This window comes from Cebus imitator, unplaced genomic scaffold (assembly GCF_001604975.1).
Source record: "Cebus imitator isolate Cc_AM_T3 unplaced genomic scaffold, Cebus_imitator-1.0 Scaffold9, whole genome shotgun sequence".
Taxonomy (NCBI): Eukaryota; Metazoa; Chordata; class Mammalia; order Primates; family Cebidae; genus Cebus; species Cebus imitator.
Window position 1 is genome coordinate 3,896,052 of NW_016107324.1, and position 18,740 is coordinate 3,914,791.

The 18,740-nt window shown below is 40.9% G+C and overlaps 1 protein-coding gene across 5 annotated transcripts in view; it reads right to left on the bottom strand.

Annotated features, from left to right (window-relative positions):
• SULF1 (sulfatase 1) overlaps nucleotides 1-18,740 on the bottom strand; it is a 197,138-nt gene that overhangs the window by 2,884 nt on the left and 175,514 nt on the right. For 3 of the 5 annotated variants that reach the window (XM_017544777.1, XM_017544769.2, XM_037744303.1), the window contains 2 exons: nucleotides 18,321-18,463; nucleotides 18,107-18,230 (listed from right to left, as the gene is read on the bottom strand). In XM_017544777.1, coding sequence (XP_017400266.1) covers nucleotides 18,107-18,230; nucleotides 18,321-18,463 — 267 coding nt within the window. Of the gene's footprint in view, nucleotides 1-16,207; nucleotides 16,242-18,106; nucleotides 18,231-18,320; nucleotides 18,464-18,740 lie in introns of all 5 variants that reach the window. The other 2 variants (XM_017544802.1, XM_017544796.2) reach the window with 1 other exon arrangement.

An 18,740-nucleotide genomic window follows, 5' to 3' on the forward strand; every position in this document is an offset into this window, starting at 1 on the left:
AGCAGGGGGTGGGGGGATTGGGGTGGGCTAACGTTAGGAGACATACCTAATGTAGATGACGGGGGGATGCAGGCAGCAGACCACCAAGGCACATGTATACCTATGTAACAAACCTGCACGTTCTGCACATGTGCCCCAGAACTTAAAGTATAATAAAAAAAAGAAATAGTTGTGTGATAAAATCATTACTACTAATAAGGTTGCTGGGTGAATGACAAATTTGAAAGTATTTGAATGTAACAGGCAATGCTTAGTACGAGATTTTCATTTTATATTCTCTGACACTCAGTATAAAAGCAAATCTGAATGCAATTAAGTTCTTCAAATCAAATGCCTGGATTTATTTCTTTGATCGTATTTCTGCCCTGAAAGTTCTATGTCCCAGATATATTTGTGCCTTAGATAACTGCGTGGCTTTCTTACATGCTAAGAAGGCACCAGCTTTCTCTCTCTAGATCTTTCCATATCTCCAGGATGACTGTGACCCAGCAGAAAACAACACTTGTTCTCTAGTTGTGCCTAAGTACCGTTTGGAAAGAGGTGGCCTAGATCAGGGCAATGAACACCCATAAAGCCATACAGATCAGCAAGAAGAATAAATAAAACTACACCAAACCCACACCCTTAGTCTAGCGAGAAGACAGAGAATCCTACAATCTTCAGATCACCTGTAAGTAAAAAAAGTTAACACCAAATTCCAGCAGAGCTGAATGTCACCCTTTGGCTACAAGTCTTGGGAAAACAGTATGGAAGACAGAAGAGGGAAGTGTCAGTGGAGTTAAAGATTGACTGGAAGCTGTTGGTGGAAAGAACGTCAATCTTTTGCATAAAATACTGTAAAGGGTCCTGGTGAGCCATGGCGTCACTGACGCTGAGGATGGGACTTAGGGATGCCTGTCCACGATTCAAGGCAGCAGTCTGGAAGCCATTGCTTTGGGAAGAAAAGGGTACAAAGGAAGAGTGAAGGGAGAAACCTTTTGGAAACTGGGTGGTAAAAGAAGGAGGAAGCAAAAGGTGGAAATTTCAGGTCCTGCAAGAAAAAAGAGATACGAAAAGTTGGAAGACATACAACCTCTCTCACTTTCACTCCCAAATAATAATAAAATAAAAAGATAAAGTATACTTAGTTACACTCACAGAAAAGAATTCTCTTAAGCTAGGAGACCTGTAAATACTACATATTCATGAAATAAAAGCAGCCTAACTCTATATCAAATTACTATAAAAGAAAGTAGAACAATGAGATACCGTCTCATGTTTAATGGTGATTATTAAAAAGTCAAGAAAAAACAGATGCTAGCAAGGTTGCAGAGACACAGGAGCGCTTTTACACTGTTGGTGGGAATGTAAATTAGTTCAACCACTGTGGAAGACAGTGTGGTGATTCCTCAAAGATTTAGAACCAGAAATACCATTTGACCCAGCAGTCTCATTATTGGGTATATACCCAAAGGAATACAAATCATTCTATTATGACGACACATGCACATATATGTTTATTGCAGCACTATTCACAATAGCAAAGACATAGAATCAACCCAAATGCCCATCAAAGATAGAATGGATAAAGAAAATGTGGTACATATACACCATGGAATACTGTGCAGCCATAAAAAGGAACAAGATCATGTCCTTTGCAGGGACATGGATGAAGCTGGAAGCCATTATCCTCAGCAAACTAACACAAAAACAGAAAACCAAACACTGCATGTTCTCACTTATAAGTGGGAACTGAACATTGAGAACACATGGACATAGGAAGAGGAACATCACACACTGGGGCCTGTTGAGGAGTTGTGGGGGAGAAAGAGAGCATCAGGGAAAACAGCTAATGCATGTTGGGTTTAACACCTGGGTGATGGGTTGATAGGTGCAGCAAACCACCATGGCACACGTTTACCTATGTAACAAACCTGCACTTCCTGCACATGTACAATGGACTTAAAAAAATAAAATCAACAACAACAACAAAAATAAAGTAAAAAAAAAAAACAAAACAAGAATTTAAAAGATCATCTCAAGAAAATGCCCCTGGCAAAATAAACTATAAAGTGCAGAAAACCACAGCATGCCAGTGCTGCTTGAATTAAGTGTTCTCAATCAAGCATCTGAGATGGAAAAGCCGTCTTAAATCAGGGATTAAAATATGAACCCAGCATCTTATATTCAGTCCAGCTCTCCTTCAAGTATCAAGGCAACAGAGGGACAGTTTGAAACACATAAGAAAGTAGGGGATACAGTGCACATCAGCTCGTCTTCAGCGATCTTCCAGAGGATGTGACTTGTTGGTCCAAGAAATCACTGGGGAAACTGCAGCAAAAATATAAGGGTGCACATTTAACAGATGTATCAGATCTAGGATAAACATAAAGGTAGAAGAGGAGTGAAAAAATAATATATGCATTTTATAGAACACAGTAGAAATAATGCAGCTAAAAATGTGAGAGGTAGCACAGACCTAAGAGAATAAGCTCACTAAGTAAGTGTCAGGTCATAGTTGGGAGTGAAAGAAGGCCATTAAAAATTGTCCAATGAGATAATAAAAGGTTAAATAAGATAACAGAGATTTAGGCCAGGCGTGGTGCCTCACGCCTCTAATCCCAGTACTTTGGGAGGCTGAGGTGGGTGAATCCCTTGAGATCAGGAGTTCGAGACCAGCCTGGCCAACATGGTAAAACTCTGCCTCTACAAAAAAAGAAAGAAAGAAAGAGAGAGAGAGAAAGAGAGAGAGAGAGAGAGAAAAAAGAAAGAAAGAAGGAAAGAAAGAAAGGAAGAAAGAAAGAAAGGAAGAAAGAAAGAGAAAGAAAGAAAGAAAGGAAGAAAGAGAAAGAAAGAAAGAAAGAAAGAAAGAAAGAAAGAAAGAAAAAAAGAAACAGAAGAGAAAGAACCCCCCCGCCCCCGCCCAGGGATTAAGGGCATTAAAAATGTGTAAGTACAAAAACAACTACCAAAATGCAACTTACTAAGTTCTGAAGGAAAAAGAAAAGAGCAACTATCTTGATAAAGAAGAAATTATAGAATATGCAATGAGAAATATATAGAAACACAATAGGCGATATCAGTCCAAGGCAGATCAAATGGAGCAAAAATAAATAAGAATATGTATTGAAATATTATCAGAACCATCAAGTGGAATTTGGTGTGCTCCCTTGTGGTAGCCACTGGGGCTCATAAAATGAGTGGGCATGGGGGTGGTGCTCCAGCCATGCAGAGATAGGCTAAGTCTAGACCTATTCCTCATGCACTCTCAGACACCATTCCAAAAAGAGAGCCAGAGATTGCAGATGGTTATAGGGCAGATTCCCCTGGGGTAGGCATCCTGCACATAGCTGGCAAGTGGATTACGTGGGAGCAACAAATGTCAGCAGCCCCGAGAGGCTAGACAAGGGTCCTAACAGAAATATACACTTACCCTGGGCTGGGCTTTGTAGACCCAGTGGTAGATGCAAACACTTAAAATATTATGACAGGATAGGAGCAGAAAATACTACACCAACTTGGACCACCAAGTTACATTTCTTCCGATCAAAGGACACATTCTATAGTCCACAGTGTCCAAAAGTGAGCAAAGATGGCTCACATCAAATGAACATATAATGGTGCACATTAGCCTTAGAATAACAGTTCCATAAGAATAGGAAGGAATGGGCAGTAAAACATTTGCTGTCTAAAATGGGGAGAGAGGGGAGATAAAAGCATTGAAGGCTGGCTTACATATTGTTACACTCAACATGAGGGGGGCTAAGGGAGGGTCCCCCACTGGACAGATTTCTCTGCTTTGCAGGGGGATAGAAGGAGGGGCAGGAGAGGATGCTGCTGTGATGATGCAGGTCTTCTGCACATCGCCTCGTCACCTCATCAGCTGCACCTGATGCAGAGATGCAACTGCTGATGTCAGAAGCAGGGATGCTTCCTAAGCAAGAAACCCTCATTATACTTTGAAATGATGTCAGAATTCCTAAGGGCCTGATAGAGCAGGTTGTGCCTTCACCCCATTTGGCAAAATTGGGGTTAGCAGTGAATGCAGATATATTTATTGCCTGGCGGTTAAAAACAGCTCATTAGTTCTGCACCTATGTAACCTTGCTCTATTTGAATGGGAGCAGACTGGGCAAGACTAATTGCTAGACTAGTATTGCTAGTCTAGTAATAATCCTAGACTAGTATTGCTACCTGAAGTGTAGAGCAGCACCATGGCTGAATCTAATGTCTCTTCCAAGGGTGGAAAAGTTTGGTTATAAATGGGGAGATGGAAGAATAGTAACAAGCTGAAGGAATGAATAAATGGATTATGTCATGAGTCATGAGAGAAATCCAATATTACATTAACAACTCAAAAAAGGCTCAGAACAGGAGATGACATTGACTCTTAGCTCCATTATACAGACTCCTGAAAGGGTGAGGTCATATATTGCTAAGCCACTCCTGACACAATCCAACACTGACCCACAATCAGGCTGGCAAATTCAGAGTGGCAAAATTCAGGCTGGCAAAATCAGAGTGGCCTTGCCCTAGGAGGTATTTTCATATGACAGAATGATGGACTGGACTAATTATTGGTGGCTGAATGAAACTCTAGGAATGTGCCAGTGTCTTTTCACTTTTGTAATCTTTTTACTAAGGGATTCATGGCCAGAGGACTGGGGCATAATAAGAAAGATGTATTTGGCCTACTCCCAGTTGACAGAGATCCTAAAGCCGTTGCAGTCTCCAGGGAGATAAGAGTGTCTTTCACATGCTGAGGAGACGGCTAGGGAGCTGGGCTGATCATCAGAAAGACTTCGGCATGGTTAGAGAGTTGGGACTCTCTAACCCTCCGAACTCTGGGGGGACAGGAGCCTGGATATTGAGTTAACCACCAATGGCAAATGATGCAATCAATCATGCGTATGTAATGGAACCTCCATAAAAACCTTAAATGGTAACAGGGTTCAGAGAGATTTCCAGTTGGTGAATGAAACCACATGCCATGAAGGTGACACACTTCAAACTCAAGGACAGAAACTTCTGCGTTTTCTGCACCTTAGCCTATGTTCCTCTTCGTCTGGCTATTCGTTTGCGTTTCTTATAATGTCCCTTATAATAAACTGGTAAATAGGTAAATATTTTAAATATCGTTGAAATATACAAAATTAAAAACATAAGCGATGTGGCTCATGCCTGTAATCTCAGCACTCTGGGAGGCTGAGATGGGAGGACTGTGTGAGCCCTGGAGTTTAAGAGCAGTCTGGGCACCATAGCAAGAACTCGCCTCTAATAAAAATTTAAAAAATTAGCTGAGTGTGGTGTCACATGCCTGTAGTCCCAGCTACTCAGAAGGCTGAGGTGGGAGGATCGCCTGAACCCAGGAGGCCGAGGCTGCAGTGAGCCATGATTGCCACTATACTCTAGCCTGGGTAACAGAGGGAAACCCTATCTCAAAAACAAAAACAAAAACAAGAGACTACTTTGCAGACCTCAATGAGAATAAATTCGAAAACCTAGATGAAACGTAGTTGCTCAGGAAAATAGTTTGGTGAAGTTTACGCTGTTAAAAGAAAAACCTTAGCTGAATTAAGTTTAACAGGGTTTAATTGAGCAAAGAACGATTTGCAAATCTGGCAGCCTCCCAAGCCACAGTAGGCTCAGAGATTCCAACGAAGCTGCATGGTAGAAAAAGATTTATGAACAGACAAAGGAAAGTGATGTACAGAAAACAAAAGTGAGGTACAGACGCAACCGGATTGGTGAAAGCTCAGTGTTTGCCGTATTTGAACAGTTTGAGTAGTTGGCCATCTTTGATGGGCCAAAACTCAGTGATTGGCACAAGAGTAGGCCACAGTTTGTATATAGCTCTATTTAGGTTACAGTTCACAATGTACAGAGAAACCTTGAGGCTGAACTTAAAATATGTGAGGAGGCAGATTTAGGCTAAACCTGGTTTAACAATCCAATATAGATAGAAAGCTTAAATAGAACAATTTCCATAGAAGATAAGGAAAGCCTAAAGAACCACTCTGCAAAGATGCATCAGGTGTATGTACTTTCACAGGAGAAGTTTATCCAAACCTTCAATGAAAAGAGAATCCTGGTAAACTGTTCTAGAGCAGACAGATAACTCAAGAAAACTTCCAAACTCTTTTTACAGAGCAAGTATAACACTGATAGCTGTGATGGGCAGAATAGTGGACTCCATCTGGCAAAGACGTCTACATTCAAATTCCTGGAAACCATGGGCAAGTTCCTTTACCTGGCAAAAGGGACTGAGTGAATGTGCCTCAGTCATGGATCCCGAGATTGGGTGAGGACTATCCCAGAGTATTCAGATGGGAACATTGGGATCTCAGGAGTCCTTATACAGGGAAAGGGAGGTGGTAGGAAGGAGGGTTAGAGAAGATGTGACCCCAGAAAACATAGGAACATAGGAAGGTGGGGGTTGGGGGAGAGATTGATTTGAAGATTGGTTACATTTTTGTTTTTGAAGATGGAGGAAGAGACCATGAATGAGGAATGCAGGCAGCTGCCAGAAACTGGAAAAAGCAAGGACATCCTTGCCTTGAGCCCCCAGAAGATTTTAGCCCAGCAAGATTCATTTAGGACTTCTGACCTCTAGAAATACCAGAGAATAAATTTGTGCTGTTTTAAAGGCATAGTGGTAATTTATTACAGCAGCAATAAGAAACTAATATAATACCTAAAAGATAATGCTAGTAAAAACAAAAATGAAATCAGATTGGTATCATTTAAAAATATGATACAAAAATCTGAAATAAAATAATAGTGAACAGAATTCCATATTGTGTTAAGAAAGCAACACACAATGACCCAGTGGAATTTATTTCAGGAATGTAAGGATTTATTCTTGCCAAATCTATTAATATAACATATCATAATAATTTAATATCTCTAAAGAGAATAATTATCTGAGCATCTTCATAGATGCTAAAAAAAGGCTTTTTGACAAATTCAACACTAATTAAAGATAAATGCATTTAAAGAAAAAAAGAATTGATGGCTATTTCCTTAACATGATAACAGTATATATAAATCAGTCCTAAGGCTTGCCTCTTATTTAATAGAGAAACCCTAAAAGCATTTTAATTGAGATCAGGACCAGGGTAACATTATGTTGGAAGTATTAGTTCACTCAATTAGATATATCTCTACATCACTGTAGGTACAAGAAAAGATGTTGAGGCTGGGCGAGGTGGCTCATGCCTGTAATCCTAGCACTCTGGGAGGCCAAGGTGGGTGAATCACCTGAAGCCAGGAGTTCGAGACCAGCCTGGTCAACATGGTGAAACCCCGTCTCTATTAAAAATACAAAAATTATCTGGGCGTGGTGGCAGGCACCTGTAATTCCAGCTACTCAGGAGGCTGAGGCAGGAGAATCACTTGAACCCTGGAGGCAGAGGTTGCAGTGAGCCAAGATCGTGCCACTGTACTACAGCCTGAGAGACAGAGCAAGAAAAAAGAAAAAAAAGAAAAATCCACAACTTGAGTTCAATCCTGATGACACATCAGACAAACCCCAATAGGGGGACATTTTACAAAATAACTGGAGTGTACTCTTGAAAATATCGTGACTGATAATGAGAAGTTGAGGAACTGTTCCAGATGAAAGGATGCTGGAAAGAGGTGAATTTCCTGCAATGTGTGATTCTGGATTGGATCCCAGGCCAGAAAAGCAAAAAACAATGAATATGACATTATTGGGATAATTGTTAACATTTGAATATGGAATGTGGATTTGATAACTGCATGTAAAAATGGTAAATTGCTTGATTTTGCATAACAGTTATGTAAGAGAATGTTTTTGTTAGGAAATGCCTCCTAAAGCATTTATATATAAAGGGAATGATGTTTGCGAATTACTTGCAAATGATTCAGAAGAAAAAGGTGTGTGATACTTGGAGAAAGTGAGAGAGAGAACAAGAAAAAATGAAGCAAATGGGGTAACAGTTCTTGGAACTATTCTTGCAACCTTTCTGTAAATGTAAAGTTACATCAAAATAGAAAGTTATACTTTTTCAACATTAAAACTTAAACTTTCCATGTGTCTCCTGGTTTCTGCCAGTCTTCAGTTCACAAAAGGAAACCTTTTTCTTGGGCCATTTGAAAGCTCTTTATTCCGAGAGAAAAGGTATAGATAGGCTTGTTCTGACAGGCGAATTTTCAGAGTACGTGTGGATGATTTCAAGTTACAGGTAATTATCCCCCAAGCCCGCAAACAGAAAAGCTGTGAATCCACTAAGAGAAATTCAAGAACATACCTAGGTCGCAAGTCAAGTCACATTTCTTTCTGGATGACACTTACTTACTTTTAAAAACCTAACCACATAATTACATCATGGTATATTCTACAGATGGGTAACTTAAGAGAGGTTCATGCATGGAATTTTAACTCTTCCTGAAGCAGTGTTATAATTAAGAGGTGCTGATGGTGTCATAAGAAGCAGAAGGGATGGTTTCTGCAGACGCAGGCTGACTCCTGCAGCTTCTCTGGCCTCTTCCCTTCCCCTTTGGCACATCACCTCTGTACCAGCCACAGGAACAAGTGTAATGTCCTGAATGTACCAGGCGCTCTCCTTCCTCACTGTTTGTATTTATTTCTAGAATGTTCTTCCCCGCCTCATTATCCCAGTCAGCTCTCAGCCTTCAAGATTAAGCATCATTCCCTCCACAGAGCCTCTCCGGCCATTCTTCTGGGTTTCCTCAGAACTGTGAGAACCCCTCAATTACGGCCTCATCTATACCTGATTCTGGGTACCTGTGCTCAGTTGCAAATTGCATTTCCCTGGGCAGGTGTCTGCAGTTTCAAGAAGCAAGCAATGGACCGATCAGAAAATCACAAAGCATTATATACAATTTGTTGCTTGTTGCTATCTGGCAGGATATTTTAATTAATATTGCTATTCTCTTCCAAGTCTCACTTCTAATGGTATTAATTTAAATTTCACAATGGAAAGAGCCCAAACAGAGTATTTGCATTAATATATCTGCTCCTTTCTCCTAAGCCTTTCCAATTTTTGCTGTGCTTTTTTTTTGTTTTTGTTTTTCTGAAGGCACAGGGTTTCCAATATTTGGACCAAATTGGTAGGCATCTTTGGTGATTTTCATGCTGCTTGAAACATAATATGATTTAGCTTGAAATGGAATATGATTTAGGTTTTGAAATTTCAGAGAATCTGATTTTGGTGTCCTGCTAGTATCCAAAAGCAAACTGTAAATTTACAATTTGTAAAAAAATTTACAAATTTATAATTTTAATTTTTAATTGTAATTACAATTTGTAAATTTACAGTTTGCTTTTGGATACTAGCAGGACACCAAAATCAGAATCAGAATTGGCCATAGTAAAAAGAGCATAAATATCTTTCTTTCTTCCTTTTTTTTTTTTTTGAGTAAGGTGAAAGCAAGTTTATTAAGAAAGTAAAGGAATAAAGAATGGCTACTCCATAGGCAGAGCAACCGGAAGACCATGAATTTCTAACCTACATAATTTTATGGACAAACAGCAGGAATAGCTATTTATTTTACAAATAAAAGCCAATTGGCCAGGAGCGGTGGCTCACATCTGCAATCCCAGCACTTTGGGAGGCTGAGGCGGGTGGATCATCTGAGGTAAGAAGTTCAAGACCAGCCTGGCCAACATGGTGAAACCCTGTCTCTACCAAAAATACAAAAATTAGCTGGGCATGGTGGCAGGCACCTATAATCCCAGCTACTCAGGAGGCTGAGGCAGGAGAATTGCTTGAACCCAGGAGGTGGAGGTTGCAGTGAGCAGAGATCATGCCTCTGCACTCCAGCCTGGGCAACAACAGCAAAACTCCATCTCATAGAAATAAATATAATGTATGTCATTTATCTATAGATGACTACCTGTGTGTGGTCAATGGCTGATCATATCTGCTTATTGGTAAATGCACATAACTTTTCCTCCTTATTAATATAGCACTGACATTAAAAACTGCAATTTTATCATCCATTAATGTGAAGATAAATGTCTTTCCAAATTCCTGGGGTTGACCAGGTGCAGTGGCTTTCATCTATAATCCTAGCACTTTGAGAGGCTGAGGTGGGAGGATCATTTGAACAGGAATTCGAGACCAGACTGGTCAACATGGTAAAAACCCATCTCTACTAAAAATACAAAAGTTAGCCAGCCGTGGTGATGCATGCCTGTAGTCCCAGCTACTGGGGAGGCTGAGGCAGGGCAATTGCTTGAACTCGAGAGATGGAGGTTGCAGTGAGCCAAGATTGTGTCACTGCACTCCAGCCTGGGCAATAGAGCAGGACTCCACCTCAAAAAAGAAAAAAAAAATTCCGGGGCTGTTTGATACAATTTATCTCTCACTATTCAAATTTATTATCAAACATTAATCATAGAATAACATGAATTCAGGGCTTACTTTTCAGGTATTATCTCATGAAATCCTTGTGTATTATTATGTATATGTCTTATCATCTTTTAAAAGTTGAGAAAATTCAGCCATAATAAAAGAAGTTAAATAAATTGTCCAAGAAAATCAGTATAGTGTAGAGACGAACAGCACAGCTAGAACCAGACTCCTGGGGTTTGAATTTCACCATTTATCAGCTGTGTAATCTTGGGAAAGTTACTTAAGTCACTCTGTCGCTTAATTTCCTCATCTGTAAAATGGGGATAATGATAGTACTGACCTCACAGAGGGTTAAATACATTAATATATGAAAGCACTCAGGAGAGTCCTGCACCATATAAGTGCTGTAATACTGTTCGCAAATGGTCCTCAAATCGGGAAGCAATAGAGCCAGAACTGACCCACAAACCAATGTGACCCACAAAACTATTCTCATAACTATTTATGTCCCCTAATCTGATCAACACAAATCCTCTCATATTATTTTTCCTGGTTTAATGCTCTTGAATGTCTGCCTATTCCTTTTAGGACAGAGATTGCATCCTTTGATGTCACATGTAATTAGGGTGATCATATTTTTGGTTTGCCTGGGATGGTCCCAGTTTGTATCTCTTGTACTGGTATCCTGTTCAATTTGGCATTTGTCCAGAATTTTTGACATTTTAACTTAGAAAATAGTTTAAAATGCAACTGTTTTATAGATCTATTGACTAGTTCATTGGTAAACAAATATATATCAATATTTATATAGAATTAATATAAATAATTAACTATTTTTAGTCCTCCTCCGCCATGGTCACAACATCCCATTTGGAAGATAAATTGTATCATATTCTCCATATAACAAGCTCCATAAAATAGGCCCTGGTTGCCTTTTCAGCTCATCCTTCTCTCCTCCTCCCCTTGCACCATCACAGAACCGATCGTAAGTTCCAAATGAGTCTTGCCTTCTGGTTGGACTGACTTCCTTTTCCATCCTGTGTTTGGGTCGCTCCAATGTTGTCTTCAGGATGCGGCATAAACCAACCCCTTGGAAAGCTTCCCTTGATTCCTCGGAGTTGGATTGGAGTCCTTACCTGGCTCTTACGGCGCCACGTTGCCTGTCAAAGCACTTTGCCCTGTGCATTCTAACACCAGGCTGCACTCCCTGTGGAGAGGGGGTTTGGCACAGACGTGGTCCTTTAGATTCTTTCTGTCTTTATTTGTTGCATGGATGAATGAGGACTCATTTTTGCCTATTATCTTCCCCCTATATATCAAAGCTGAGTAAGGCTGCATTTCATTCTGCAGTCTGGGCAGGATTTTAAGGAGTTCTGCACATGCTATACTTTACTTTCTTCTTCTTCTTCTTTTTTTTTTTTTGAGACAGAGTCTCACTCTGTCACCAGGCTGGAGTGCAGTGGTGCAATCTCGGCTCACTGCAACCTCCGCCTCTTGGCTTCAAGCAATGCTCGTGTCTCAGCCTCCCAGGTAGCTGGGACTATAGGTGTGTGCCACTACATCCAGCTATTTTTTTTTTGTATTTTTAGTAGAGACGGGGTTTCACCATGTTGGCCAGGATGGTCTCAGTCTCCTGACCTCGTGATCTGCCCACCTCAGCCTCCCAAAAGTGTTGGGATTACAGGCATGAGCCACCACGCCTGGCCCTTTAGTTTCTTATATAGCATAAGAAGCAAGGCCTTTAGAGTAGAATCACTATTGGAAAGGTAAGAAAAATGATGAGCATTCTCTGACAGCTTAGACTAACCCAAGTCTGACCTTAACCATACCAGGGTGGCCACTGTTGTCAGCCCTGCCATTACCCAGCTCTCATGGCAGAGCTTTGGCTGGAATTTGGAGCCTACTTGCCACTCCATGACACACCTCCATGCACGCAGTGGCGCTGACTCTGACCTACACCCTAACGACCTTCACCCCAAGTCTCCTCAACACCTTAGAGGTCAACCTCACCTCCAGCCCATTTAACCCCAAACCCTGCCCCTGCCCCATCTCTTGTCTGAGCATCTGAAACAGAAAAGTCCAACAGTGCTAGTAAGGCAGCTTTAAAATAAAATGGAGTCCCTAAGACGTGACAGGGAGAAGAGAACCTGGGAAGCTCTGTGAGAGTAACCTAGAGCAGGACAGTGAAGGTTTGGTTTGTTCTTCTCATCTCAAGAGGTTCAGGCAGTTCAGAAGGTGGGCTTGCATGCTCAATTCTTGGTTGCCTGTGACTGATGATGGAGATTGGTGGTGCTGGTGAATACCTTTTTGTCTTTCTTATAACTTATATTAACAAGCTTTAGAATCCACACCACTTAAATTCCCTTTCCCATACTCTTTCATTCATATAAATGTCCTGCATTCTGTTTTATTCTTTACCAATGATGTCCACCACTTACTGGGGCTTGCCCCCTGCCAGGGTCTGTTCTAAGTAGGCCCACCAGCCAGGCTGGGATTTGAACTCAAACTAGTTGGGGGATCCAGCATCCAGCCCCGTGATCATAGTGCTATATGGCACTAACACACGGCTATGTCACTCACAGTCACCTTTGGCACATACTGTCACTATGGGGGAGATGAATCAAAATGAGCAAAACAATGTGGTCAGAGTGTGGCCGCTGAGGGTGGAGCTCAGTGTGGTCTAACAGCCCAGAGGGAGTGGAGCAAAAGGATCAAGAAGCATCCCTGCCAGAGGAAGGCCGCCAAGAACTGACCGTCTGCTCCACACAGTCACGGGACACATGGCCACAGCTGCCAGGAGCTCTTCTTGGCCCTCAAAGGATGGCAGGCAGTATCAGCTTTTGTACACAGTGGGAGAAATAAACACCCATCAACCTGTTCATTTTTCTCTATTTTGCAACTCACTTAGAAGTTGTTGCTTTCAAATCAAGCCAAAAATTATTTCCTGAGTCATAAGTGCTACTTTCTGAGCTGTGCTCTCCCTCTGAGTTTGTCCTAATTGGAAAATGACCAGGGCGAGTATGCAAGGCATTTCAGCTGCCTCTCCTGCCTCAGGCACAGGGAACAGGAAAAAGAAAGAAAGGAAAAAGAAAAGAAAGAAAAGAAAAGCAAAAGAAATTGAACAGCAACAGAAAAGAAAAAAACAAACCCTGCCCTCTAAATAAGTCTGAAAATTAATTTTTGAAAATCCACCAAAAAGAAGACAGTTTAAAAACATTGATTTAGACCATCTTGTACAAAATACATTTTAAAAAATGCTCTGTTGGATTTTCGAATTTCAAATTCTTCAGATCTGGTTCTTATCATTTCTCTCAAAGTATTTTATAATCAAATTTCATGATAAAAACACTTTTAAATTAGTTTTTTAAAAACTATCAAAACCTGAAAGAATGAAGGCACTGAAATCCCATAAGTGATTTCATCAATGGAGGGCTTTGAACTGTTGAACCCCATTGGAAGACAGCAGTTTTCCTGGCATTTCTGTACATACGGTGGCTTATTTTGCATCTGTTCTCATTCAATCCAATAAGATACAAGGAGCGGGTAAGGCCACATCAAACACTGCATTTGGGTGTTTAGTGAGTTCCCAAGTGTGACTAGGCAGACACTTTCTAAGTAACCCACATCGAGATTTCCTGCCCACCATGTGGATATCCACTGAAAGATGGCTTGCTTTATGGATTATGAAATGGCAAAGTCTGAAAACGCCAGTTATTTTGAATAAAGTATCCCTACATCTGCTCTCTGGTAAGGAACTTAGAAGGAAAAAAAAGCAACAGGTAATACCATGTTGCCCCTGCACACATGCTTTCAACAACTAAAGTTGCCAAGATTATGTGAAAATGATCTCAGAAATAATTAACCGGCCATTGAGTGGTGGTGGCAGGGCTCAGGGATGGGGAGGGTCCCAGATGCTTGTCATTTACCCCCAAAGTGCAGTTAAACATTCTTCCTTTCAAAGTTCGCCAGGGGTGACTTCATGGAGAATGACTCTCTGACTCATCCCTGATCAGCCTTATGTCTTAAATAATCTGTGAATACCCGTTTATCTTTTCCATGACACTAGACTGAAAATCCCTTAGCTATAAATTGAGTTCCCCATAAAATAACTGTAAAGTTAATATTTAGAGGTCAGCCCATTTATAATAGTGCACTTTGGAAATGTCTTAATGTGACCAATGGCGGGGGGCAAGGTCGTCCTGGTGTGCAGGATATCACCTCACCAGCCCATACCCCGAGGAGACCAGCTCAAGGGTGGATTCTTCTGCTTTGTCTTATGTTTGCTGGGAATGACACGGGGTTGGTGTGGGGCAGGTCGAGGACAGTTAAGATGAAGAACAAGAGAAAATAGAAAAAAGAAGACACACATAAACGGCTATAACATGTCCCCAAAAGTCCAGTTTCCTTTGTTTTCATCTTCCCTATCACCTTTCCTGTTGTCATTTGGCTTCTTGTTAGACTAATGACCTGCTCTCTATAAGGAGGCATCTAAGACTATAGCTCTGGAAATTGGAGGGGCCGAACAGGGTGCATGGGAACAGCAATATTCTTTGGTATATTAATTTTAAACTTCTTAATACAGATGAAGAAAATATTAACGCAGAGAAGATATTAATATAGACGGCACCAGTTAAGTCCACACATCTTTGATGGACGTTTTTCCTGCAGATGGATTCATTAACTAGGGTACTGTTAACATCCGTGCCTCAGTTTTGCCTCAGTAGAGGTGGTAAGGACAGTACCCAGCTGCCTTAAGTGACACACCTGCCTAAGGTCTGTGCTCAGAGTAGAAAATTTGCAATGGTTAATTTTGCCAGCTGAGCAAGTGACATGGCCACCAGGAGTGTGCGTCCCCCTCCAGAGCACAGCGAGGGATGGATGAGGATTAGAGGGGGATTAAATGATGGGGCTGAGGGTTGTTTACGGAATGTTGGTGTGTTGTCTTGGTGCTATGTTGAAACTATTGAGTGTCTTTATTTAATTTTAGAGACAGGGTCTCACTCTGTTTTTCAGGCTGGAGGTCATTGGCTCTACCATAGCTCACTGCAGGCTCAACTTCCTGAGCTCAAGCGATCCTCCTGCCTCAGCTTCTCGAGTGGCTGAGCAGCTGGGACTACAGGTGTGCATCACTACACCTGGGTAATTAAGAAAAATTTTTTTTGTCTCACTTCATTGCCCTAGCTAGTCTTGAACTCCTGGACTCAAGCGATCCTACCTTTTGGCCTCCCACAGTGCTAGGATTATAGGCGTGAGCCACTATGTGTGGCCGTTTATGAGTGTCTCGACTCCCGATACCCTGTCCCCAACTCCCAGCACCTTATCTTTATTCATCACTGCTCTGCAGAGCTTTCAGTCTTACGGCTGCTGCTTTTCAGCACCAGAGTTAACGAATGACCATCAACAAGGAAATTCCTTGTTTCCTCCAACTTCAGCTTTAGAGTGCTCTTAAAATTCTCATTAGTCCTTTTGTGCCTTTGATGCTATATTTAATAAAATCTCCAACCCATTTCCATGAAGCTCCCCCACCAAATCAATGTTTAAGTACCTCAAAGAAGATAAATCTCCCACCCTCTCCCGGGGCTCCCAAAGGCCATTCTGTTTTTTCCTTCACATCATTCCATGCTTTAAAGCATCATCCAATAAGCAAACAAGCATTGGTGTGAGTAAATGCTCTGGGACGTCTTGATGGGACAGTGAGCTGATTTGAAAGCAAAATGACAGATCTGTGATCAATGACAAAACATGGTGGAGAATGCTGTTAGAACAAGCATGCACCCCCAGCTGTGCTCTGAGCAACACGGTAAGAAACAGAAATTAGTTGAAATGACTGGATCATGCAATTATTGGGGAAGAAGCTGCCGAGGAGAATAAAAAAGTGTGAATACCTGTGTAGGTCATAGCTTCCTCCATCTTTATTTCCTGATATAGGAAAATACAAGAGTAATTTCTGTTAGCGTTAGAACTTATAAAACCATTCACTATATAGTTTTCCATGCACAACATCTAAATCCTAGGAAGAAACACATGGTGTTAAATACAGACAGTGCTGAAGCCCAACAGAGATTTCCTATCAGGTTCAAAATGAGAATTGAAAGCTATAAATGAAAAGGTTTAAGATAAAAAAATAAGAGTTCATATGAAAAAAATGGGTGGGTGTTAAAGGAAGGAGAGCCCACTTAAAAGCACTGGGAAAGGTACTTCCAGAAATCCATGTAATTCTCAGAAAATGTTAAATTTTGGTTATTTTTAGACAAAACATTTGAAAAAAATGAGCCAAAAATCATCTCTCATAGGAATAGTCTGGAAGGTGGAGAGGACGGCTTGAAGCATAACAGCATAACTAGCTCCACCCGGTGTGTCATTTTACCACTAAGGGACTTGATCAGATTTCACTAAGTAGAGTTGGTATGTCACCACCAATAAAAGTCCTATGTTCTTTTGGGGAGAAATATCTGGGTATAATATTTCTAGTGCCTCTAATGGTTGGTTAAGATTCCAAGTCTTTGCAGGCTGTTTCTTTTTTTCTTCCTTCTTTTCTTTCTTTCTTTCTTTTTTTTTTGTACGATTTAAGGAAAAGGCCAACAGATAAGCAGGATATTTGAAAAGATTTTAGCTGAGTGGGGTCAGTGACCAAAAGACCTATTTTGCAAGTCTAGTCTGCTCTTGACTGACAACTGATTCCACTAGGTGTTAACTGAGAGGTGTTGATTGAGAACTGAGGATTTGTATTTTCTTATGGGACTCCCAGAACTCAAAAGCCTTTGTGACCCTACAGTGGTGAAGATGACAGGTGGTGATGTTGATCATTCTGGGATGGGAATCCCTACCCACTTCAAGGCATATGACCCAGGAAGCTGCCCACTTTTACTGCTGATGATGCTGGCTCTGCACCAAACCCACAGAGAAAACCCAGCGGCATCACAGAAAGCTCCTGCAAACTGCACCCAAATGCCTGTGAATTCAGCCCTTCACCATTTTGGAGTTGGCATGCTGTGCCGAGGTCCATGCCCTTGCTAGCTTTAGTTCTTTCTCCTTCCTTGTATGGACAGCTGGTATTTACATTTCTGCAGAAATCTTGAGGAGGAAATGAGTATTTTCATTAACCAGGAAAGATCTGGGGCCGCCACTGAAAAGAGCTGCATCTCCATGAACCGAAGGAGAAATAAGCCAGTTTAACATGCAGAGCTGGAAGGGAACATCTGGCTGATTCCATTCAGACCCTCTTATATTTTTAGATCCCAAGTTAATGAGCTGCTCCAATATCTCTAGTTTCAGATTGGAAATACTAGCAAAAGAAATGTAATTCACTGTGTCATGGGCAGGGATCCAACTGGGAGAACTCCAAACTGGGACAGCAGAAATAGAGTATTGTGTCTTTCCATCAAAGTTCTCTTAAAAAAAGAGAATATCTTAGTTTACTTAGAGTACATCTTCTGATGTTGACAGCAATAACAAACAAGTCCCTAACACTTTTATCTCATCTTCTAACAGATGCTTCTATCAGGAATCAAAGTTTACTAATAGAATAGACCTGTGGGAGCTATTGGGAGGAAATGCTCACCAAAGCTTTTGGTGGATTAAGTTTTTCATTATTATACCCAGAGCTAAACTTAGAGATCAAATTTTATTTAGAATTGCCTGGAAAGTGTCTCCTCTAAGTATCTTGAAGTTAGTATCTCTAAGTATTTATGTTTCTATGCATTTAAATGTTCCCAAGGCAGAAAGCTCTGTAACACAAAGAATTTTCCAGGTAATACAGAAAAAAGAGTATTTTTTTTCCTTACCAACATCAAGATTCTTAGGTCTTGGGTTGCACTGCTTGTACCCTTGACAGCTTCTGAGCTCCATTAGTTGTACATGTAGCTGATTCAAAATGCCTCGTTCTACCGTGTGCACTGTATTTGTGAGCTATGAATGGAGACAGGACAATCTCTTTAAGCTAATGTCTGGTTATCCTGTTTTCAACAACCTTCATAAAAGGCATGCATATTGTCTTACCTGATAAGGATCTGTATTCATATCAAAATACTCCAAAAAGCCAGTAGCAAACTCACAGAAAAGAAAATTATGCGTCTCATTAACGGTACGCAAACACCAGTAGGTGTTGTTGTTAGAACTCGTGCAAGCACAGAAAGATCCCACTGTTGGGTAAAAAAGAAAAACACAACAAAACAAAAAGAGTGAAAAACCTTAGGCAGGCTTGCCATTCCAACGTTCCCTTATCTTTACACTTTAAAGTTCACAATTTCTTTCTTATAAATACTATGGTTTGATGTTAAGAATAATACCTTTACCCCCTTCTATGTGAGTTTTCTGTGCAACTAGGTGAAAATGGGAAAGACAGAGATCTCTTATAGGCTGAAGTCTAAGGTGAAGTTTCAAGCACATTAGTTTAACCTCCCCTTAGCTGTGTTGGGA